The sequence below is a fragment of the Vidua macroura genome, chromosome 1, assembly GCF_024509145.1.
Source record: "Vidua macroura isolate BioBank_ID:100142 chromosome 1, ASM2450914v1, whole genome shotgun sequence".
NCBI classification, from domain to species: Eukaryota; Metazoa; Chordata; class Aves; order Passeriformes; family Viduidae; genus Vidua; species Vidua macroura.
In genome coordinates, this window is record NC_071571.1 from 1191348 (window position 1) to 1214573 (window position 23226).

The 23226-nt window shown below is 49.3% G+C and overlaps 2 protein-coding genes across 2 annotated transcripts in view; one reads left to right on the forward strand and one right to left on the reverse strand.

The window, feature by feature from the left end:
* Window positions 1–1007, reverse strand: part of KLHL18 (kelch like family member 18) — an 18752-nt gene extending 17745 nt beyond the window's left edge. Inside the window, exon 1 of the mRNA XM_053988571.1 lies at window positions 960–1007. Coding sequence (XP_053844546.1) covers window positions 960–1007 — 48 coding nt within the window. The remainder of the gene's footprint in view (window positions 1–959) is intronic.
* KIF9 (kinesin family member 9) lies at window positions 980–22941 on the forward strand. Its single transcript, XM_053971406.1, has 23 exons — window positions 980–1292; window positions 1745–1822; window positions 2226–2392; window positions 3668–3755; window positions 4338–4503; window positions 4638–4744; window positions 5773–5997; window positions 7049–7132; window positions 7267–7359; window positions 7916–8063; window positions 9271–9335; window positions 10817–10894; window positions 11942–12010; window positions 12662–12766; window positions 13057–13112; window positions 13509–13650; window positions 14582–14703; window positions 16024–16236; window positions 18607–18815; window positions 19347–19526; window positions 20957–21072; window positions 21857–21961; window positions 22737–22941. Exons 1-23 carry the CDS (start codon window positions 1047–1049, stop codon window positions 22842–22844), a joined length of 2970 nt encoding a protein of 989 aa, XP_053827381.1. The 5' UTR covers window positions 980–1046; the 3' UTR covers window positions 22845–22941.
* The last annotated feature ends 285 nt before the right edge of the window (window positions 22942–23226 follow it).

Below are 23226 nucleotides of genomic sequence, written 5' to 3' on the forward strand. Positions count from 1 at the left end.
CAGCAGCACCCTGCAGAAGGAGCGAGCGCTCCCGAGGAGGAGGATGCCGAGCCTCGGTCCCTCCTCCCCGTAGCCACGGAATGCTCCCCACCCCACACCCCGGCATGCCCAGCCCCCCTGGCAGGTTTCAGGGTGAGTAGGCTGGCAGCGCCTTCCCGTTTAATTAGAGTTAATTAGAGTTAATTCTGCCGTGACTCAGAGCTGCGTGCGGCTCCCCAGCCCACCAGCTCCTGCCAGCCTGCAATCCTGAGGGATTCCAGCAGCTCCCGCCTGGCACAGGACACTGTGCCGGAGCCGGGGACACCATCCCGAGCCTTCAGCACGCTCGTGGATGAACTCCTCTGAGTGCTCACAAGGGATGTTCCCCATAAAGGGAATGGCTCCCTGCGGAAAGGCATCCAGAGGTTGGACCCCAAGCCCGGATCCGCAGCCCCTCCGAGAGCCCGCAGGGCCGGGAAGGTCCAAGAGCCCCGAGACCCCACAAAGGGGCTCTGCGAGGGCTCGCAGCTCTGTCTCTGCTGCCAAAGCCGTGGGAAGGGGGGACCTCAGCTCCCGCTCCCGTCCCCTTTATCCCCCCCCAAAAGGGGTCTGGGGGAACTCCAGCTGCCTCCTTCCCTCTGGAAAACAGGCTGGGAGGGCCCTCACCCCCTCTATTAAGGGTTGGGGTCCCTCCTCAGGGGCCTGGGGGTTCCTCAAGACCCCCCTCCAGAAGCTCAGGTCCCTCAGCACCCCCAGGAATGGTCCCTCAGCATCCCCCTCCCCAAAACCCGTGACCTCCTCAGGGGTCCCCCCTCAATGTCCCCTCAAGGACCGGGGTCCCCGCTCAGGAGCCGGGGGGGGGGGGGGGTCCCTCGAGGTCTCTCAGCCCCCTGAGGGGTCGGGGTCCCTCTCTGTCCCTCAGCCCCTCTCAGTCCCCTCCGGGCTCCGGTGGTCCCTCGCCCCCGGGGGCCGGGCCGTACCTTGAGCGTCACATCGCAGAGCTTTCCCTGCCGCCGGATCTCGCCCATCACTCCATAGCCGCGGCTGGGCAGGTCTCCCACCGAGAAATGCACCAGATCCTCGGGGTCCAGCTCCGGGTCCGCCGCCGCCGCCGCTTCCAGCATCGTCCCGGCCACTCCCGTCCCGCTGCCGTCTCGCTTCGCCCCCGCCGCGCGCTGGCCCCGCCCGGCCGCCGTACGCGAGGCCACTTCCGGGAGAGCACGGAAGCGGCCGTTGCCATAGAGAACCCGGAAGTGGACGCTGCCATGGCGACCCTGGACGCCACGCCGGAATTGGCTATAGAGGGGTCGCAGGTGGGACAGGGCCCAGGGGGCGCCCGAGGGGTCGCCCTCCCCTCCTCAAGGGGTGATCGGAGGTCGTATCCCCGCACAGGCGTGCATCAGCCCCCCAGGCATCGCCCCCCTCCCCTCCGGGCATCACCCCCCACACGGCTCGGGAGGGGCACTGAGGGAAACACGGCGTGATTCAGTTGGGAGGGACCTTAAGGATCATCCAATTCCACCCTGTGCCGCAGGCAGGGACGCCTCCCGCTAGCCCAAGGTGCTCCCAGCCCCAATGTCCAGCCTGGCCTTGGGCACTGCCAGGGATCCAGGGGCAGCCCCAGCTTCCCCGGACAGGTCCCAGCCCTTCCAGATGGATTTTCCCCAAAGTCCTGCCAAAATCTGGCCTGTGGGAAGCACAGCCTCCCACTCGCGAGGCCTTGGAGGTGTGTGGATCTTCACGTGGGGCTGTTTTTCCCTGGCAGGAGGAAGAGGAGCAGGAGAGCTCCGAGGGGCTGGAAAAGAGCGGAATTTCCGCGTCCAAAGCAGAGAGTGAACGAGCGGTAATTCCAGCCAGGATCCCGGCATGGTTTGGGTGGGAAGGGACCTCAAACCCACCCCGTGCCATGGCAGGGACACCTCCCACTGCCCCAGGCTGCTCCAGCCTGGCCTTGGACACTTCCAGGGATCCAGGGGCAGCCTCAGCTGCTCTGGGAATTCCATCCCCTCTCCTGGTGTTAACAACCACTCCCAGCAAGGAGAGCTCTTGTCCTCCCCTGTGCAAAGCCCCACGAAGGGCACTGCTGCAGCCACTTATTTAGAATTTGCTCTCTCTCGGATTCCTGGTGGAGTTTTTCCCAAAAAAACCCCAACTTTCCCTTCCTCCTTTCCCTGCTGTTTCTCTTGCTTTGGAGAAATAATTCCCAACTGCTCCAACACCGGGTTCTGGGGTTTTTTTTTGGACAGGTTTCTGTGGCCTCTGTGAAATCCCAGGAGCAGGAACAGGAGCAGGAGCACGACCAAGAGCGAGAGGAGGAGAAGGAGAAGGAGAAGGAGAGGGAGGAGGATGAGGACCAGGAGAACATCATTTCCTTGCTGCTCTCTGATGCAGAGCCCAAGGGTGAAAGCCACAGGTGTCCCCCAAATGTTCCCCTCTGCAGTGCTTTATAGATTTCTTAATTTCAGATTTTTTTTTTTTTTTTAATTTTAAATTTTTTGCAATTAATGTGTTGATGAGTGTGTGGTGGGTTTCAGTGGGTTTAGTGTATTTATTTTTTTGTTGTGAGATAGGATTAGGAGACAGGTAAAGTAGGTTTAAAACTTTTAAAAGGGTACAAAGAAAATTTTATTAATAGTGATTAAAAGGAAAAAAAAAAGTAGTGACAATTAAAATAAGCCTTTCATAATACTTCTCTTAACCCCCCCCCTTTTTTTTTTTTTTTTTTACTGATAATGTAGAGAAATTACCCCTAACATTTTTAGTTTGTTTACTATTTTTAGAATAGGGTTTTTTTTAAAGTTTATTTAGGGAGTGAAGTCTTTTTTGTTAAGGTTATGAAGATTTTTTTACAAGAAGAAAAAACCAAAAACCAGTTTTCTTGGTGGTTTTTAATTGTGTTGCAAATAACAGCGGCCCGGGGAACTTTGTTCCCAACATCCTGCTTTAAACCCAACAAATCCTGGCTCAGCTCCAACCCCCCCCACAATTCATTTTACAGCAGGTAAAGTGTGAGAGGTCACAAAAATCCCAGAATGTACCAGAAATCCCAAAGGTTTTGTCCCAAAGCAGAAGTTGTCACTGCTTATTGCACATTTATTGAGCACGGGCTGTCTGCAGGTTTGAGGGAAAATGTGGGATTTACACATTTCCAGGGGTTTTAAAATCCTCAGTGCATGGGGCTTTAGGAGCTGGATGATCCCTGAGCCCTCCTCTTGGGGGTTTTACTCAGCAGATCCTCCAGCCTGTGACTATTTCCTCCAGCCAACTGAAAATCAGCTGTTCACTGGGAATTTAAATTATTTTTAAACTAAAAGTCTGCGCGTGACAAAAGAAAACCCCTCTCCCATTCCTGCAAATGTTTTGCTTCCCGAGGCTAAGAGGAAGAAAACTGGTGTTGTCCAGCACTCCTGGGCCTGGTGCACACGAGGAAATCAGGAGATCAGGATCAGTTTGACCCTTCTCCTTTCACACCCTCAGATTTCCAACAGGACAAGGCTGGAAGGGATTTTCAGCAACTCTTTGCCCGCAGTTGCTTTTCATGGGGAATAAAAACTGCAGCTGAATAACTGCCAACACTTCCCTTTGAATTCTGACTCCTCTGCCTCACCTTTTTTGCTGAGAAATAATGTAAATTTCAGTTCAGGGAATGCAAGGTGACTCTTTTCCTTGTTTTTGCCTCTCTCCTTAGGACACCAAAGCGAGTCCTGGTGTTCGTGCGGGTCAAGCCAACTGCTCATTTTGCCCAAGAGATGATCAGGCTTGGCTCAGACAACAAGGTAGAGTCAAAGAAACTGGAGGTGGGAAAGGTTTGGGGCTTGGCTTCAGCTTTTCCAATGGGAAAACCAGGGTTTTTCCATCCCTTGAGGCCATGGATAATGTTTTGGGGGTGTTGGTTTGTGTGTTCCTGCTTGGCAGTGGTTTTGTCACAGCGAGTGTGAGGATGGAAAACACAATTCCTGTGGTACAATCACCAGGAAAACCCTCCAAAGGACTGAGGCTGGCTGATCCATGAGGATTTCCCAGTGCTAACCACAAATTGGCACAGTCTATTTCCATCCCCTCTTATGCAAATTCCTCCCTTTGCCTTCTCTTGCTTAATTAACTTCCCCGAGGCACAAAATCACTGAAAGTTAAACAGATGAGCTTAACCACACTTCCTTTTATTTATAATATTTGTCACCAGAAATTTGAGAGCATTACCAGATACTTTTAGGACATCTAGAACCATCCAAGGCAGTGAAATAACTCTGTTATTTGTGCTCCCTTTTCTACTTAACCCCAGGTCCTGAACTGCTGAAAACCCTCAGGGCTGCTGAGTTGATCTCTTTTTGAGTTTGATCTCTCTTTTTGGCTTGCAGAGCATCGATATCTACATCCAAAAGAGTCCCAGGGGAGGAGTTGTGAATAACTCTCAGACTGACTGGTCCTTCAAGCTGGATGGGCTCCTCCACAACACTTCCCAGGAAATGGTTTATGACACCGTGGCAAAGGGCTTGGTGTCCAAAGCTTTGCAGGGCTACAATGGTGATTTATTGCAGTTATTATTCTTTTGATCACACCAAGAGATTGGATTTGAGCAGAGAGCCATTTGCTGTTCTGTTGGAGGCTCCCTCCTGAGTTTATGCTTTTGCTTTTGGATTTTTTTTTGGTTTTTTTAGGCACCATCATGTGCTATGGGCAAACTGGAGCTGGCAAAACCTACACCATGACAGGAACAGCCTCTGAGTACAGGAACAGAGGGATCATCCCCAGAGCTATCCAGCAGGTACTGGCTGCAGCTGGCTGGGAAAAGAGGAGGGAGAAACACCAAGGAACTCTCTTCTACCACCTCTTGCTGATAGAAAAGTGTTTGAACACAGAGAATAATTTTTATGTGGGTTTTTTTCCCTTCATTTTACCCCAGGGATGATGGTTAGAGAATAAGGGAGTTTTATTGCCATTTTCAGAGCTTGTTCCTCTTTAGTTCCTGTTGGAGTTCTTGCTGCTCCCCAAATGTCAGCGAGCCTTCAAAAGAGGTGCTTTCCAAAGTGTCATTGTGTGAAATCAGGTTAAAACTGATCATAAAATCATTTAAAAACACCTCTAAGCCACAGACACACTGGCACAAGGTGTCCAGAGCAGTTGTGGCTGCCCCTGGATCCCTGGCAGTGCCCAAGGCCAGGCTGGACAGGGCTGGGAGCAGCCTGGGACAGTGGGGGTGTCCCTGCCATGGCAGGGGTGGCACTGGGTGGGCTTTAAGGTCCCTTCCAACCCAAACCATTCCTGAATTCCATACTTCTATAAGATCATTAAATCCAAATCCAAGCTGAGCCCTCAGAGCTCAGATTTAGCCCCACACACCCCTGGATGCACTTGAAGCTGCTCAGAACTATTTCTCTATCAATATCTGTGGTAAGCACATTTCTCTCTGTGCACCTCAATAAAAAATCCAGAGAGAGAGAGAGAAATGTGCTTACCACAAATATCCATCTCTATATTACAGAAATTGATGTCTTGTATATATTTATATTTATTTATGTTTGATATCTAATTATATTTTATACCCTTCTTATTCCACATTCTTAGATTTCCAAGCAGGACAAGGCCAGAAGGAATTTTCAGCAACTCTTTGCCCACAGTTGCTTTTAATGGGAAATACATCTTTTTGTATCTTCTCTGTTTATATCTTACATCTCCTTATACCACACCCATTTATATCTTATATCAACACCCACCCAAATATCTTCTCTGAGAAGCCACAAATAACTGAAAGTTCTCCCTGTGAATGGACACAAACCCTTTGTCTTGGTGCAGATCTTCAAGTCAGCTGCAGAATTCCTCAATATCCTGGTGACTGTCCGAATTTCCTACCTGGAGATCTACAACGAGGCCTTGTTTGACCTCCTGGCGCCGGCGCTGAGCCGAGGCTGCAAGGACAACCAGCTGTCTGTCATGGATGGTCCCCAGGGGGTTTATGTCAAGGGACTCTCCATCCACCCTGTCAGCCACGAGGAGGAGGCTCTGCATCTCCTTTTTGAGGCAAGAGAACCCAAATATTCCCTTTAATCCCGTGGTTGGGGGTGCTGGCTGGAGGAGGAGGTGGAAAAGCAGGAGTGGGCGGCCAAGATGGCAGAAAGAGGTTCAGCCATTGAACCCCTCTTGGTTGTGGGGAGAAAAACTGGAAACTCTTGGTCTCAAGGAAAACGTCCCTGGCTCAGGGATTCTGGAAGGTGCTCCAAGAAAAGATGGTTTGGGGTGATCGTGGCACTGCTGGAACTCACAGCAGGGCGGTTCAGGGTGAGAGAGGTTTGTGAGGGGACTTTGATTACAGGGATCAGCATCTTTTCCTCATGGATGCTTCACTTGGTGAGGAAAACAGGGATAAATAATTGGATCTGGCTGCAGGAGGTGGATCCTCACCCAGAGCCATCTGCTGTCCTTAAGGTCTTTCTCTGGCCTTTTTAATCACCCAGTGGTGTCCTGAGCTCTGGAATGTGCAGGAGCTGCCTCTTCCTTTTTAAAGAGCAGAAGGAGGGTGATGATGGCTGGGAGAGCTGGGAATGTTCCCCTGGAGAGGAGAAGCTCCAGGGAGAGCTCAGAGCCCCTTGCAGGGCCTGAAGGGGCTCCAGGAGAGCTGGAGAGGGACTGGGGACAAGGCCTGGAGGGACAGGACACAGGGAATGGCTCCCACTGCCAGAGGGCAGGGATGGATGGGAGATTGGGAATTAGGAATTCCTGGCTGGGATGGAATTCCCAGAGCAGCTGTGGCTGCCCCTGGATGCCTGAAGTGTCCAAGGCCAGGCTGGACAGGGCTTGGAGTACCCTGGGATAGTGGGAGGTGTCCCTGCCCATCCAGGGAATTGGATGGGATGGGCTTTAAGGCTCCTTCCAACATCCCTTTGTGTTCCTGGCAGAGGCTCAGATCCATGCCCATCACACCTGTGGGAATTTTCAGTGCCATTTGAAGCTTGGGGAGCTCTTTGGTTTTCCAGTCATCAGGAAATGGAAAGAGCCACAGAGATATTGCCTGCTTATCCTCAAAAAGCCACACTTCCATGAGCTGAGCCTGGAATTTTCTCTCCATTGGCAGGGTGAGACAAACAGAGTGATAGCAGAGCACAGCCTGAATAAGAATTCCTCCAGATCCCACTGCATCTTCACCATGTACATTGAGGTGAGAGCTCCAGCCTTGTTCCTACGGATTGAAACGACTTTCTAGGGATCCAAGGGGATCTTTGCAGTTTTGTTTTTTCCTGTGTTTCAGTTTTGTCTGCCCCTAAGTGCAGTTTCTCTTCCCCTCTCATTCAGTGTCGTTCCAGGGATTACACCAATCACAAATGCCTTAAATCTAAGATCACCTTAATTGACCTGGCAGGGTCTGAGAGGCTGAGCAAGACCAGGGTGAGTGGTGGGAGCTCCTCAGGTTCCTTTGGGTCCCTTTGGAAAAACAGGGCAGGGAACAGAGCTGGGAAGGGTCTGGAGCCCCAGGAGGGGCTGAGGGAGCTGGGAAGGGGCTCAGCCTGGAGAAAAGGGGGCTCAGGGGGGACCTTGTGGCTCTGCACAGCTCCTGACAGGAGGGGACAGCCGGGGGTGTCAGGCTGTGCTCCAGGGATCAGGGACAGGAGGAAATGGCTTCAGGGGCAGGCTCAGAGTGGATATTGGGAATATTCCTTCCTGGAGAGGGCTCTTCAACCCTGCCCAGGGCAGTGGTGGAGTCCCTGTCCCTGGAGGGATGTGACATCCCTGTGGATGTGGCACTTGGGGACACGGTCAGGGGTGGCCTTGGCAGTGCTGGGGGATGGTTGGAATCAGTGATCCATGAGGGCTTTTCCAACCTCAGCAATTCCCTGATTCCGTGACATCAAAACGACATCAGCCCTGCAGAGGTGTCCCCTGCTGAGGAGCCCTCCCTCTCCTGTGTGTGACCAGAACTGTTTCCTCTTGCTCTCCATGGCAGTCTGAGGGCCAGGTGCGGGTGGAGGCCTCCTACATCAACAAATCCCTGTCCTTCCTGGAGCAGCTGGTCATCGCCCTGGCCGATCCCAAGAGGGAGCACATCCCCTTCAGGCAGAGCAAACTCACCCACGTCCTCAAGGACTCGCTGGGTAAGAGCTGGGAGTGCCCACAGCTCCTGCAAAACTGCTGTTTCCATGGGCATGGCGAGTCCTAAGGTCGCCTTTTGTCAGGGAATGCTGGAATGGTTTGGCTTGGAAGGGACCTTAAGGATCATCCATTCCTCCTCTGCCATGGCAGGGACACCTCCCACTGTCCCAGGCTGCTCCAAGTGTCCAATCTTGGACATTTCCAGGGATCCAGGGGCAGCCACAGCTGCTCTGGGCATCCTGAGAAACAGAATCTTTACCAACACCTGGAACTCAGAGTTTTTATTCCCATTCCCTTCCTGCATCCTCATTCCATGAGACGCGAATTCCACCTTTTTAGTCACTCTGTGCCTATTTCTGTGCCCTTTGGAGGGACAGTTACACTCTGGTGTGTCCTTTGTACTTCTTTACACTGAAAGAAGCCTTAGGTGGGATATTGGGAAGGAATTCCTGGCTGGGCTGGAATTCCCAGAGAGGCTGTGGGTGTTCCCTGGAAGTGTCCAAGGTTGGGCAGGGCTTGGAGCAGCCTGGGACAGAGGAAGGTGTCCCTGCCATGGCAGGGGTGGCACTGGAGGATCACGAAATCCCTTCCACCCCAAACCATTCTGGGATTCTCTTGGAACCCTGGTTACTGAAAATTTTAGACTTTCTTTGTTAACAGACACTGACCCCCAAGGAAACACTACATTTAACCTAAAACCATAGAAAAAAAACTTTCCAAAATTAAATAATAAAGCTGAAATTACATGTACATAATTTAAACAAAGGTGTGTAATATCACATAGTACAAAACTAAAAGTTTGAAAATATAGTAATATATATAAAACAAGATAAAAGTTTTAAGACAGAAGTTAATCCTTCTTCTTTTCCTTCTTCACCTTCTTCTTTTCCTTCTTCACCTTCTTCTTCTCCTTCTTCACCTTCTTCTTCATAAGTTTAAATAATATTATGTAATTAAATTTTAAAAATCCACATTACGAATCACAACTAATTCGTTATTAAGTTAAAAATAAAAATAATTTAAGTATCATTTCTAAATTAAACAATTTATCCTTAAAAAAACCTTGTTTAAAAAAAATATACAACTCCCTTTTTACCTCTCCTCTATTTTAATCAGCACATAATAAAACACACGGCAGGAAAGGAAACAAAAAAAAATCACTCAAAATCATATTATTTGCTTTATTTTTATTGCTGTTTTTTTTCCCAGGGGGGAAATGCAACACTGTGCTGGTGACAAACATCTACGGGGAAGCTGAGCACGTGGAAGAGACCGTGAGTTGGAGGAATTCCTGCAGAATGCAGCTCCTTGCTCCCAGCTCCGGAGGGTTTCCACAGGGAAAGCTCCTGCCTCATTCACCCCCAGCTTTTATCCAAAGGCTCAAATCCAGACTCTGGGTTTGATGGGAGCCTGAAGCAGAGCAGGCAGGAGCTGCTCGGGGTTAACCTCACTGGAGAGATGATGATGATAATAATAATAATAATAATAATAATAATAATAATAATAATAATAATAATAATAACAGCAATGGACAATAATATGGACAATAATGACCACAATAACAATAATAACAACATTAATATTATTAATAATATAATATAATATAATATAATATAATATAATATAATATAGTATAGTATAATATAATATAATATAATATAATATAATATAATATAATATAATATATTTATTTATATATTTATTTATATTTATATATTTATTTATATTTATATATTCATTTATATATTAATATATATTATATATATAATATATAACATATATATTATATATTATAATATATAATATATAATATATATTATATATGTTATATATAATATATAACATATATATATTATATATATAATATAATATAATATAATATAATATAATATAATATAATATAATATAATATAATATAATATAATATAATATTATATTATATTATATTATATTATATTATATTATATTATATTATATTATATATTATATTATATACACATTATTATATATTATATATACATTATTATATATTATATAATATAATAATATTATACTGTGATATTATTATTAATACAAAAGCTGTAATAGTATATAATAATATACTTATTATTAATACAGTTATTAAGTATCATTAATAATAAATAACATATTAATGATTAATATAATTATAGTATTAATTCATAATTATCACTAGTAACAATATATCATGTGTAATAATATATTAATGATGTAATAATATACTATACCATTATATAATATTATAATATCGATAATAATTATTCAATAATAATTACTATAATGATAATAATATATATTAATTATAATATAATAATTATAATATAGATGATATATAATTACTATAATTATTATATCTATTACAATTATAATAATAATTATATTATTATTATTATTATTATTATTATTATTATTATTATTATTTCCATGGGTCATCCCCTCATGGACTCCCTGGAGTTGCCCCAGCTCACAGCAGAGCTGAGCTGGCTCCCTGCTGGAGCAGGAATGAGGAGGAACCTCCCTGATGTTGTTTTTTAACCTGAATTTTTTAACCTAATCATTTGTAAATGATCAAATGGGTGAAATTGCCCCTGTGTGAGCTGGATCCGTGGCAAACCTGGAAGGATTCACAGATTTTATGTCTCTCTGCTCTTGGATCTGACAGAATTACGTAGAAAGATTAGGAAGATAACATTTATGGCGGTTTCTCTTTTATTTACTTTAATCCTTTGCTTTGCAGCTGTCCTCCCTCCGTTTTGCCACCAGGATGAACTGGGTGACAGCAGAGCCTGTCCCCAACGAGCCCTTCTACCGGGAGGTAGGGACAGCAGGAGCCTGGGGGAAGGGGAATGTTACAATTTCATCATTAATATTCAGCATAATCACCTGGAAAACCTGAGGAAACTCAGGTGGTTTCATAAATAACCTTTCCTCGGCCAAGCTGACACTGCTGATTTTAGGTGGGTGATAAAATGGATCAATATTAAACCTTTTTTATAGGTTTTTAATTATAGTTCCCTGGTCTAAGGCACAACCATGCAAGTGGTCACATCTTTCCTGGGAATTCTTCCTTTTGCATATCCCACGTTTTCCTGATGAGATTCAGCTCTCAACAGAGAGGTTTTATGGTGGATTATTCCCCTGACATGCAGGGAAATCATCTCCAGTCCTCCTGCAGCTTTATCCCTGTTGCTGCTGGTAACAGAACAGCTTCTCCACAATTAGAAAACTTGGGTAATTAAGGAAATCGTTTAAAGGAAGGGATCACAGGATATTAGAGTGCACTTTCAGAGTGAGAACCAAACTGGAGGAGCTGAAATTGAAAGGAAACTTTTGTGCTTTGCTGCTCCAGAGGTCACTGCAAAGCAGCTCAGTGCCCACTTCTCCCTGAATCCCAAGATTTTTGTGCTCACCTTTGTGGAAACACATTTTAAAAAGTGAATCCTTGAAGATACTCCATGTTATGGAGAAATCCAGTCAAATCCAGCACAGGAAGGTCTCCCCTTTGTCCCAGTTACTGTCAGAGCTGCTGAGCTCAGGGCAGAGGTGAGCCCTGCACAATGCTTGGCTTCCAGGATAATATCCCAGATCCTGGAATTTGATGGTCCCTGCAATTCCAGACCAGGAAATCATGCCATAAAAAAAGCAGTGATGGCTTGAGCAGGCTCTGCAGGCAGGACCCAGCAGAAAATGTCCTGTAGGGAGCTCATCAAAGGAAAATCAAACTGATTTCCAGACCCACTGATTCCCTGCTGCAAGCCCTGAGGGAGCTGGGATCCAGCTGGGATATTCTCCAGTGCTGCTTTTAGCATTTTTTTTTCCTAATAGAATTTAGTGGTTTGCTCACCCTTTTTTTCCCTGCTAGGCATCAGTGAAGGCTCTGGAGGAGGAGATCCAGCTCCTGAAGCAAGAGCTGATCATGCAGGACAGCTTGGTGAGGAGCAGTGAACTCATTGTCCAGTGGGGTTGTGTCCTTCCCTCTGTTCCCAGCACCATCCTCTGGGGCTTAGGGAAACCTCTGAAGATCCCACACAGAGGGATGGTGTTGGAATTTCAATCCCCAGCCACTGGAGATGGGGTTTGGGTTTTTTCCCAGACTCTTGAAGCTCTTCTGTTGGTTTGTTGCTCCCAAATCCCATCTCCTGCCAAGTCAGGTGATGACAATCCCAAGCAGAAATGGGCACAGCAATTCCAGGTGTTTGCCACACCAATGGAATCACAGAATTCCAGAATGGTTTGGGTTGGAAGGGACCTTAAAGCCCATCCCATTCCACCCCCTGCCATGGCAGGGACACCCCCACTGTCCCAGGCTGCTCCAAGCCCTGTCCATCCTGGCCTTGGAAACTTCCAGAGATCCAAGGGCAGCCACAGCTGCTCTGGGCACCCTGTGCCAGGGCCTGCCCACCCTCACAGCCAGGAATTCCTGCCTTAAATCCATCCTGAATCTCCCCTCTTTTAGTTTAAAACCATCACTCCTTGTCCCACCACGACAGGACCTGCCCCAAGCTTTGTCCCTGTTGTTCTCACCTCAGCTGTTTCTAACTCCCTGATTCTCAGTTTTCCAATATTTTTTTTTTCTTTTTAGACAAGTCATTCCTTGATGAGTTACAACCCCCTGACTACAGCCCAGAGAGCAGAAATCAGATCCCAAGTCCAGAAATACCTCAGAGGAGTCATTGAGGAAATCGATGTAAGTAGTGAAAAAAAGACTTAAATCCTGATTCCATCCTCTTTTCCTCCAAGAGAGGAGCAGTGACAACGTCTTTTAAAGAGGCTGTTTTTCACCCCAAACCCACTACAGAATTGCAATTTAATTTCTTTTTGCTTTGTTAAGTCTGTTCCATGTTTTCATTCAATTTTTGCTGGTTTGGCATCTCCAGGAGACTTTTCCTTAATCTTAAACCCCTTTAAACTGATTTATTTGGAACTCCTTTATATAATTAATACCAAAATTGATGGCTTTGTACCTCTCTTCCTCAGATTGTGAATGTCAGGCAGATCCAGGAGGTGTTTAGACAGTTCAAAGTGATTTTAAGGTAAGTCCAGAGATGCCAGAGTGGTTTGGGTTGGGAAGAACCTTCCATGGGCAGGGACACCTCCCACTATCCCAGGCTGCTCCAAGCCCCTTCCAACCAGGATTAAAGGTTGAAACAAGGGGATGGGACTGAGCAGAGTTAGTGTGGTTTGATGTGGATCATTAAAAGGTCCTGGAAAGTATTAAAATAACCATCAAAAAGCTTTAATACTAAAGATCCCTAAAGGAATGTCATGGGAAAGGAGAGGAAGAGAGTGGACAAAGGTTATCATGGGAAGCCTGGGAGGGGTGTTGAGGGATAAAACCACAGGTAAAATGTTTTTTTTTTGTTTGGGAATCTGACTTTGGCAGGGATCACAGGTGGGAAAGGATTCCTAAAGGGCTGGTTTTTCCTTAGCCAGCAGGAGGAAGAAGTGGAGAGCAGGCTCTGGAACAAATACAGGCTGGGATACATGGTTGAGTCTGAGTCTGAGTTCAGTTCTAGTTCTGCTCTGCATTTGGAGGAGGCTCAGGAGCAGCAGGAGGAGCAGGAGGACATGGTAATGCCTGGTGCTTGACCTGGCCCAGAATCCACCTGAGAGCTGGCTCCTTTCCTGCCAAAGTGGGAATTGTATAAAGCAGATTTTGCCTTGTTGAAATCAAACTCAGAAATGTCACTGGGGTGAGTTTGTCATAAATGTGTCCAGAGCAGAGATGTACCATTAACAAAGAGGAATTCCTGGCAGCAGAGGGATTCATTGGCCCTTTATCTGCACAGAATAATTAAGGAAATGGGAATTAGAATTACAGAAAGGTTTGGGTTGGAAGGAACATTAAAGACCATCCCATTGCATGGGCAGGGACACCTCCACTATCCCAGGTTGCTCCAAACCAAATCCAACCTGGCCTTGGGCACTGTTGGGGATCCAGGGGCAGCCACAGCTGCTCTGGGAATTCCATCCCAGGGCCTCCCCACCATCCCAGCCAGGAATTGCTTCCCAGTATCCCATTCAGACAGTGCCCCTTTCACTTTAAAGCCTCCTCAAAGTCCTGTACAATGAAAATGTCCTACTCCAAAGTGACCTGTGTGTCACTGGGTTGGAGAAGGTGAGGTCCTGCCTCTGCTGAGATCCCTTTTTTAATCCTTATAATGTCTGGAGCCAAGTGTATAAATCCCACCTAATCCATAAATCCTCCTGTGGGCTCTCACAGAGTTTTTAATTCCCACATTAGGCTGTTCCAGGGGATGGAGGAGCTGCTGAGTGAGGCCTGGACAGCTTCCATGGTGTGCACAAGTGGGATATCCCTTTGTGTTTCCATGTTTCCTTTCTGTGCTTCCATGGTGTGCACAAGTGGGATATCCCTTTGTGTTTCCATGTTTCCTTTCTGTGCTTCCATGGTGTGCACAAGTGGGATATCCCTTTGTGTTTCCATGTTTCCTTTCTGTGCTTCCATGGTGTGCACAAGTGGGATATCCCTTTGTGTTTCCAGGAAAGCACAGTTGATAAGGACAAGGATTCAGACCAGGAGGATGATGCAGGGATTCTTGAGATTGGAAATCCTCCTACATTCCCCACTCCTGGTGGGAAGAAGGAAGCCAAGAAGGATGATGAGTGAGTTAAGCAGTCACACACCTCTCCTTTACCTCTGATAATCGTGGAATCATGGAATTGTCAAGATTGGAAAAGCCCTCCAAGACCATTCAGTCCAAGCATCCCCCAGCACTGCCAAGGCCACCCCTGACCATGTCCCCAAGTGCCACATCCACAGGGATTGAGACTCTACCACTGCCCTGGGCAGCTGGGCCAGGGCTGGAGAGCCTTTTTTGGAGAAGGAGTATTCCCAATATCCAACCTGAACTGTTTCCCCTTCTCCTGTCCCTGTTCCCTGGCACCTCCTGTCCCCCTCAGGGCCTTTCCCAGCTGTTCCCAATCCTTGTGGTGCCCCAAGTGCAGGACCCAGCACTTTCCAGTGCCCAGCTCTGGTCAGGCAGGAATGTGCAGCCCATGGAGGAGGGAATGGAGGGAGCTGCCAGAGGAGCAGAAGAGATTTGGGGAGGGAAGGGGGAACCAGCCAGTCCTGAGCAGAGGAGGAGCCTTCAATTTACAGAAGTAAACCCTGCTTGGTTCCTCCCTGACGTTTCCTCAACGTCCTCATGGAGGGAGCAGGAGAACCACCAAGGCTTTGGTGTCCATGTGACCCCTGGGCTCTGCTGTGCTGTTCTGGTTTCAGGAGATGCGGCAAACACTGCTCTGTCTGTGTTCCAAATCCCACTCTCCTGGTCACACCATTCCTTAGGAAGAAATCCCCTGGCAGGGTGGGCAGGCCCTGGCACAGGGTGCTCAGAGCAGCTGTGGCTGCCCCTGGATCCCTGGCAGTGCCCAAGGCCAGGCTGGATTAGGTTTGGAGCAACCTGGGATAGTGGAAGGTGTCCCTGCCATGGCAGGGGTGGATTGGGATGGGTTTTAAGGTCCTGACGAAACCCATTCCACGATTCCATGATGATTTCTATTCTCTACAGTTGAAACTGGAGGGGTTTGTGGAGGGAAAGGAGCAGGGAGCCAGGCTTGGTTTGAATGTGGGGTTGGATCAAATCCTTGGGGATTCCTTTTGGAGAGGGTTAGCCTTTGTCCAGCTGTGCCCAGAGCTGGGCAGGGTGGGGCTGCTGTCCTTGTGATCCTTCTCAGGAGAGCTCTTCCAGCCTGGCCTGTATCCCACAGTACCCAGGGCAGGTCCTCCACTCTGAGGATTAAGGATTTGTGGGAATGAGGCTGGTTTTATTCCTTGTCAGTGGATATTTCCCTGGAAACTTTGGTAGAGGCTACCTCAGATCAGTTTGGAACTCAGCAAAGCCAAACCCTCAGCGTGTTTTGGTTCCAGATCCCTCTGGTGACGAAATTAATGAATCTGGTTTGTGTTTTCCCCCCTGTCAGGAAGGAAATATGTAGGAGCCCTCCTCCTGAGACAGATCAGGATGAATCCTCACCATTCAAAAGTCCCACCAAGGATCTGGAAGAAGAAGAGGAAAAGGAAGAAGAAGAGGAAGAGGAAGAGAAAGAGGAAGAGAAAGAGGAAGAGGATGGAGATGACCAGGACAGTGATGAAGAGCCCTCAATCTCATCTTTAGAGGATTCCCAGAACCTCAGGTAGGTTTTCCCTGGGAGGGAGTAAATCCCCTTTTCCAGAGGGTGCTTTACACTGGATTGTGTTCCCTGAGTGCAACTCCAAGGCAAAGTGGAGAGATTTGGAGATCTGCAGGGAATACAGAACAGGAGTGTTGGTGGGAACCCCCTGAGCTCCACATGGTGATGGTGGGGGTCACCTCTGTGCTTCCAGCTCTGCCCTGGCCACTTGCTCTTGGATATTTAAAAACTTCAATTAATTTAATTTCTTTAATTTAAAATTAATTTTATTTTAATTCATTTAATTTTTTAATCTCTAAAAGCTGCAGCATCCCTTTGGTGAGTGGGAAAACTGCAGGGAGACATCACATGCAGCCAGAAATCCCCACAGTCATGGAAATGGAGCTAAAGAATCGTGGAATTCCAGGCTGGCTTGGGTTGGAAGGGAATTTAGGGATCATCCCTTTCCACCTCCTGCCATGGGCAGGGACACCTCCCACTGCCCCAGGGTGATCCAGCCTGGCCTTGGGCACTTCAGGGATCCAGGGGCAGCCACAGCTGCTCTGGGAATTCCATCCCAGCCAGGAATTCCCAATTCCCAATCTCCCATCCATCCCTGCCCTCTGGCAGTGGGAGCCATTCCCTGTGTCCTGTCCCTCCCTGCCTTGTCCCCAGTCCCTCTCCAGCTCTCCTGGAGCCCCTTCAGGCCCTGCAAGGGGCTCTGAGCTCTCCCTGGAGCTTCTCCTCTCCAGGGGAACATTCCCAGCTCTCCCAGGCTGGCTCCAGCCCTGCAGCAGCTCCAGGTCCTTGTGCTGCTGGCTCTGGGCTGGGGCAGCTCTGCAGGTGGGGTCTCACCTGAGGGGCAGAGGGGCACAATCCCCCATTCCTTCCAGGATGTGCTTTGTGGGTTCCAGCAGAGCAGTGAAGCTGTTGCAGAATTCCCTCCTGGAGCTCCTCACCGTGTTTCCATCCCTTCCACATGGGATTTGTGTCCCTCTGATGTTCCCAGGGCTGGCAGGACAGGCTGCTGTAGCACATCCCAGAGCACTTCCAGCAGCTGGGAGCTGCCTCTGAGAGCTGGAGCTGTGGCACTTTGCCCAGGAGCTGTTGTTTACAGCCCTGTGCCAGCGTCACACAGCCCTGGAGGAGCTGGAAAATGCCCTTAAGAGGGCACCCAGGGAAGGCAGGAGCTGGAGTTTGGAGTGAGGAATGTGGAGCCCTCTGGGTACCCACCTTGGAAAGAGATTTAAGGTCCCCTCCAACCCAAATCATTCCATGGTTTTCTGTTTCTACCTTCTGCTCCCAAAGCCATCCTGCTCTCCAGGAGTATCAACAGCACAGAGCAGCATCTGTGGACTGTGACATTCTCCTTTTTTTGCCTGGGGTGGCTCATATTGGAATAACACCAGCTGCTCACAGGGACACGCTGCCATCAAAGCCATTTCACAGAAAAGTCAGGAATGGCACTTGGAATTCAGACTTGGAAAACAGGCAGGACTTCCAAGGCATGGCAGCAGTGTTGTGGAGCTGGCCAGTGCTGGGAGCTGTGGGGCTTGGCTCCAGAGGGGGCTGATCCTGCTGGGAATGCAGCATGGGCAGAGCAAAGGCACTGGTTTAACAATAGGGAGGAACAATATCCATTATTTTGGTGAAAATTCAACCCATGAAAGGCCAGCCTTCCAGGGAATGCTCAGTTCTGAGGCATCTCCTGAGGAATATGGTGTCAGTGTGAAGAATTCTGTTCTGAGAGCAGCCTGGGGGACAGTGGGTGTTGGGGTTGGCATGGGAACAGTGCCAGGGACCCCAAAGGAACCCACTGAAATCCCATCAGATCTCAGCTGTGGCTATTCCCAAGGACTGGGGAGGCCACACCTCAAATCCTGAGTTGAGTTCTGGGCCCCTCACCACATTGAGCATGTCCAGGGCAGGGAATGGAGCTGGGGAAGAGTTTGGAGCCCCAGGAGGGGCTGAGGGAGCTGGAAAGGGGCTCAGCCTGGAGAAAAGGAGGCTCAGGGGGGACCTTGTGGCTCTGCACAGCTCCTGACAGGAGGGGACAGCTGAGGGGGTCGGGCTCTGCTCCAGGGAACAGGGACAGGAGGAGAGGGAACGGCCTCAGACTGGGCCAGGGGAGGTTTCATTGGATATCAGGAAAATTCTTTCCCCAAAATGTCTGTCCAGCCCTAGCACAGCTGCCCAGAGCAGTGGTGGAGTCCCCACTGCTGGAGGGATTTAAAATCCCTGTGGATGTGGCACTTGGGGACGTGGGTCAGGGGTGGCCTTGGCAGTGCTGGGGGATGCTTGGACTCGATCTTGGAGAGCTTTCCCATCCTGAATCACTCACTGCATGCTGCAGGGCAGGACAGGGAGAGCTCCCATGTCTGTGTCTGCTTTCAGGCCCCCTGTGTCCAAGCAAGAGGCCTTTGAGGTGTTTAAGAAGGAGACTGGACGGGAGATCTACCAGATCTTCAGGGACAACAAGAGAATCCTCATTGCCAGGAAGAAGAGAAGCCATTCTGTGACACAGGGGATCAACGGCCTCAAGCAGCAGATGGAGGCAATCAAGGAGGCTCTGGAGGCTCAGCAGCAGAAGCGGAGGCAGGAGGGTGAGGAGGCAGCACGGGACAGGGGATGGAGCTCTGGGCTTTGAGATCTCACCCGGATCTCATCCTTGATTTGATTTAATTTAATAGAGGTGGTTGTTAAAGAATTACCCTGGGATAGGGCTTTGCCTCTGGATTCACAATATTTCCTCTGTCCCTATGTGATTTCCAGGTTCTGGAGCAGTTTTGGGTGGTCATAGAATTCCAGAATGGTTTGGGTTGGAAGGGATGTTAAGGACATTCCTGCTCCACCTCTGCCATGGACAGGAACACCTCCACTATCCCAGATTGCTCCAAACCAAATCCAACCTGGCCTTGGTTCCAAGGATCCAGGGGCAGCCACAGCTTCTTTGGGCAACCTGTGCCTCCCAACCCTCCCAGCCAGGAATTGCTTCCCAATATCCCATCTAAACAATCCCAGGGATTTTTCCCCTGGGAACCAAGTCAGACCCTCCATCAGGTGTCACATCTGCAGAGCCCTGTCCCTGCTCTCCACCCTCACCAGAAGCTTCCCTTCCTTTTCTCCCTCTCCAGGAGAATACACGGATGAGAAAGGACGGGTGATCATCGATGAGGAGGAGTTCTCCTTCATCCTGAAGCTGAAGGAGCTGAAGGAGGAGCACAGGGCTGGCTTTACCGAGCTGCAGGACCTGAAGGCAGAGATCCAGTACTGCCAACAGCTCGTGGATAAGTGCAGGAAAAGGCTCATCTCAGGTACAGAGCACCAGGGCTCAGCAGCCTCCAGCTCAGCTGGGATAAATCCAGACTGGAGCACTCCCAAACATCATGGAATCCCAGAATGGTTTGGGTTGGAAGGGACCTTAAAGCTTATCCAGTTCCAATCCCCTCACAGGCTGCTCCAAGCCCTGTCCAACCTGGCCTTGGGCACTGCCAGGGATCCAGGGGCAGCCACAGCTGCTCTGGGAATTCCATCCCAGCCAGGAATTCCTAATTCCCAATCTCCCACCCATCCCTGCCCTCTGGCAGTGGGAGCCATTCCCTGTGTCCTGTCCCTCCAGCCCCTTGTCAAATTACCACTCTCTGTTGTCCTTTGTCCTGTTGCCTTCCAGACTGGATTTTATCCATAAGCAGGTGGGGTTTTCTGACCTAACCTTGAATTGCTGCAGATCCTCTCTTCCAGATAATGTCCCTCTACTCCTTGGTCCCACCCCAACATGGGGGAAAAAGCCTCCTACAAGGAATCTTACACTGCTGACATCAGATCTCATCCTTGCTTTTATTTAACAGAGGTGGTGGTTAAGGAATTGCCCTGGGATAGGGCTTTGCTTCTGGATTCCCAATATTTCCTCTGTCCCTGTGTGATTTCCAGCTTCCAGAGTTGCAGCCTTATCAGGAAAAGGAGCTTGGCCACAGCTCTGCCTGGGAAATCCCTGCAAATTCCTGCTTGGCTCCTCTTTGAAATCTGTGCATTCAAACTGCCCCTGCTGTATCCCTGGACTTGCCCCTCTAAGGGAACTGGTCCGTGTAGGAATTCCAGAGTTCCAGACATTTGGATGCTGTGCACATGGCAACACTTGCCAGGGGAAAGCTTGGATCCATCAGAGCATCCCACGCTGGAAGAAATGGGATAATCATTCCCATCATTCCAGGGATAAACAGGAGCCAATCACAACTGTGCCACTGCTTGCTGTTGGACCCAGGTTTGGCATTTTTGGGTGCTCCAGATGTTTGCTGCTTGTTCAGACATCCAGGACTCACCCAGATCAGGAGTGGAGCGCCTGGGAAATGCCCAGGATTAATAAGGACATAATTCCCACCTGCTGTGTGTTCTCACTGCCTATTATGGGATGGCAAATGGCTGTGCTCGAGTGTGTGGGATTGAAATCCGAGCCCCAGCCGTGCTGCCCATTCCAAAGGGATTCTGGGGGCTGCAGGAATGGTGCCTTCTCACGGCCAGGGGACTGTCCCCAGAGCTGGCCACCACCTCCTGGCCACCTCAGCACAGCCAACAGCCTCCTTAAATTCACTTTTCCAATCATTTAAACTCCAAATCCTGGAGTTCTGAGCTTCTGCCTGAGCGTTTAAAGAGCACTGAGATCCTGACTGATCCATAGGGACAAGCACTCCGTGCTGTCTTTTGGGTCATTAATTACAGCCATTAATTGCCCCTCTTTGCTTTACAGAGTTTGAGATCTGGTACAACGAAACCTTCCGTATCCCCAAAGATGTGAAGAAAGCTCTGGAGCCTGGTGGGAACATCAGACCTGGAATGATTCCCATAAAGAGAGTCATGTGCCCGGTGAGTTATCCCAGGGTTCTGCTGATTCTCCTCGGGAGCCACGTGTGGGGTGGTGAGGGAATGAGGGAGCCTGTGGAAGGAGGAGGAGGAGAAAAAGAAGGAGAAGGAGAAGGAATGAGGCACAAAGGGAAGATCTGGAGCCACATCCTGCTGTCACATTCCCTTCACTGTCCAGAGGCTAAATCAGGACAGTGACTGAGGCACCTGGGCATCTGTGGAATATCAGGAACTGGGCAAAGTGCCTGGGGGTGCAGGGATGTTTGGATTCCCAGCCTGTGGGATCACAGGTTTGCAGCCAAACCCTTGTGGCACTGGTCAGTACCAGTTCTGTGGTAGGAGCCACTGTGGGGACTTGGGTCTTTTCTCATCCTGAAAAGCACATTTCTGTTCAACTCCCATTTCCTAGAATTCTTGCATCTAAAAAAGTGTGACCAGAAGGGGGGAATTCTGCACCTCTGAGGTGAGACCCCACGTGCAGAGCTGCCCCAGCCCTGGATGCAACAGCACAAGGACTTGGAACTGCTGGAGAGACCCAGAGCAGGCCCTGGAGCTGCTCCAGGGCTGGAGCCAGGCTGGGAGAGCTGGGAATGTTTCTTCCTGTGGGAAAATCCCAACCCTAGCAGGATTTTGCCCAAAGCTGCTCCTCCAAGGTGTGGAAAGGGGAACTTCTCACTTTCAGGGTTTTCCTGGCTGAGCTGGTGTTTGGTGCAGCAAAGGGGATCGTTGTCCCAGGTCTCCAGGTGTGTGCTTTGCACATGGAATGGGGAATGCTTTTCCCTGGCAGGATGAAGACGTGCAGGACAAGTTTGAGCGGGTGCAGGAGACGGCGCTGCCCGACTGCCCGGGCTCCGTGTCCTTCTACAGGGCCAAGATGAAGACAGATCAAAAGGTAACGCCAGCTGGGCCCAGGGAGAATCCCAGCATGGACTGGGATGGAAGGGACCTTCAGGATCATCCAGCCCCAGCCCCTGCTACGGCCAGGGACACCTTCCACTATCCCAGGGTGCTCCAAGCCCTGTCCAACCTGGGCAGAACAAATTCACCCAGAGAGAGCTGGGAATGTTCAGCCTGGAGAAGGCTCCAGAGAGACCTCAGAGCCCTTCCAGGCCCTAAAGAGCTGGAGAAGGACAAGGGATGGAGGGGCAGGACACAGGGAATGGCTTCCCACTGCCAGAGGGCAGGGATGGATGGGATATTGGGAAGGAATTCCTGGCTGGGAGGGTGGAGAGAGACTGGAATGAAATTCCCAGAGAAGCTGTGGCTGCCCCTGGATCCCTTGCGAGTGTCCAAGGCCAGGTTGGATTTGGTTTGGAGCAGCCTGGGATAATGGAAGTTGTTTCTGTCCATGGAATAGGGTGGATTGGGATAAGCCTTAAGGTCCAACTGAAATAATTCTGGGATTCCATGAAAACATCTCAAACATCTTTTCAGTGCCCTGGAGAATTTCCTAGGGATCCCTGTCCCCTCCTTGGAGCCTCCTTGGGATCTGCTCTCAGCAGAGCAATGCTGGTGTAATGGGGATTTTCCCAGCTCTTTCCAGCACCCCTTGGAAAGTCTGAGAAGGCATTTGGTTTTATTTTTCAGGAAAAAAGCTTTTACAGGTGAGAACTGTGCTCTGAGAGCTGAGCTGAGCTCAGTGATCCCTTTGTGTTCCCTGTCCCCAGCAAACCTTCGACAGGACCATGGCGGCCCTCCAGAAAATGCACAGGAAACCCGGACTGGTCCCGGCTGCTGGGAAGAAGAAAGCCCTGTCCTTCCTGCCCCTCACATAGCCTGGATCCCAGCATTCCCGAAGGAATGCCACCTCAGGAAGTGCCTCCTGCTCGTGTCCACCACCGATTTATAAAAATAAACAGCAGGAAAAGCGAACCTTGCAACCTTTGGGCAGGCAGGGAGTTACTGGGAATCGATGCCGCTGTTTGGACAGGACACGAGCCAGGCAGTTCCAGCAGCACCACTTCTTTTCCCGAGCCTCTGGAAAAGGCAGGATCACAGCACAGAGGCTGCTGTGGATAACCCAGGCTGCTCCAGATTCCCTCTTTCCTGGTGCTCGAGCTGCAGCTCTCCTGTTGTTCCCATTGGAGCAACAAGTCATGGCTTGGCCTGTTGGATCTGCCTGGAGAAGGGAATGAAACAAAGATTCATTTCTGGGGA

Coding starts and splice junctions, on each gene's coding strand:
- KIF9 (XM_053971406.1), top strand. CDS start 1,047: ATGCACCAGATCCTCGGGGTCCAGCTCCGGGTCCGCCGCCGCCGCCGC. Junction 4,504..4,637: donor AGCTTTGCAGGGCTACAATG/GTGATTTATTGC, acceptor TGGTTTTTTTAG/GCACCATCATGTGCTATGGG. Junction 19,527..20,956: donor CAGGAAAAGGCTCATCTCAG/GTACAGAGCACC, acceptor TTTGCTTTACAG/AGTTTGAGATCTGGTACAAC.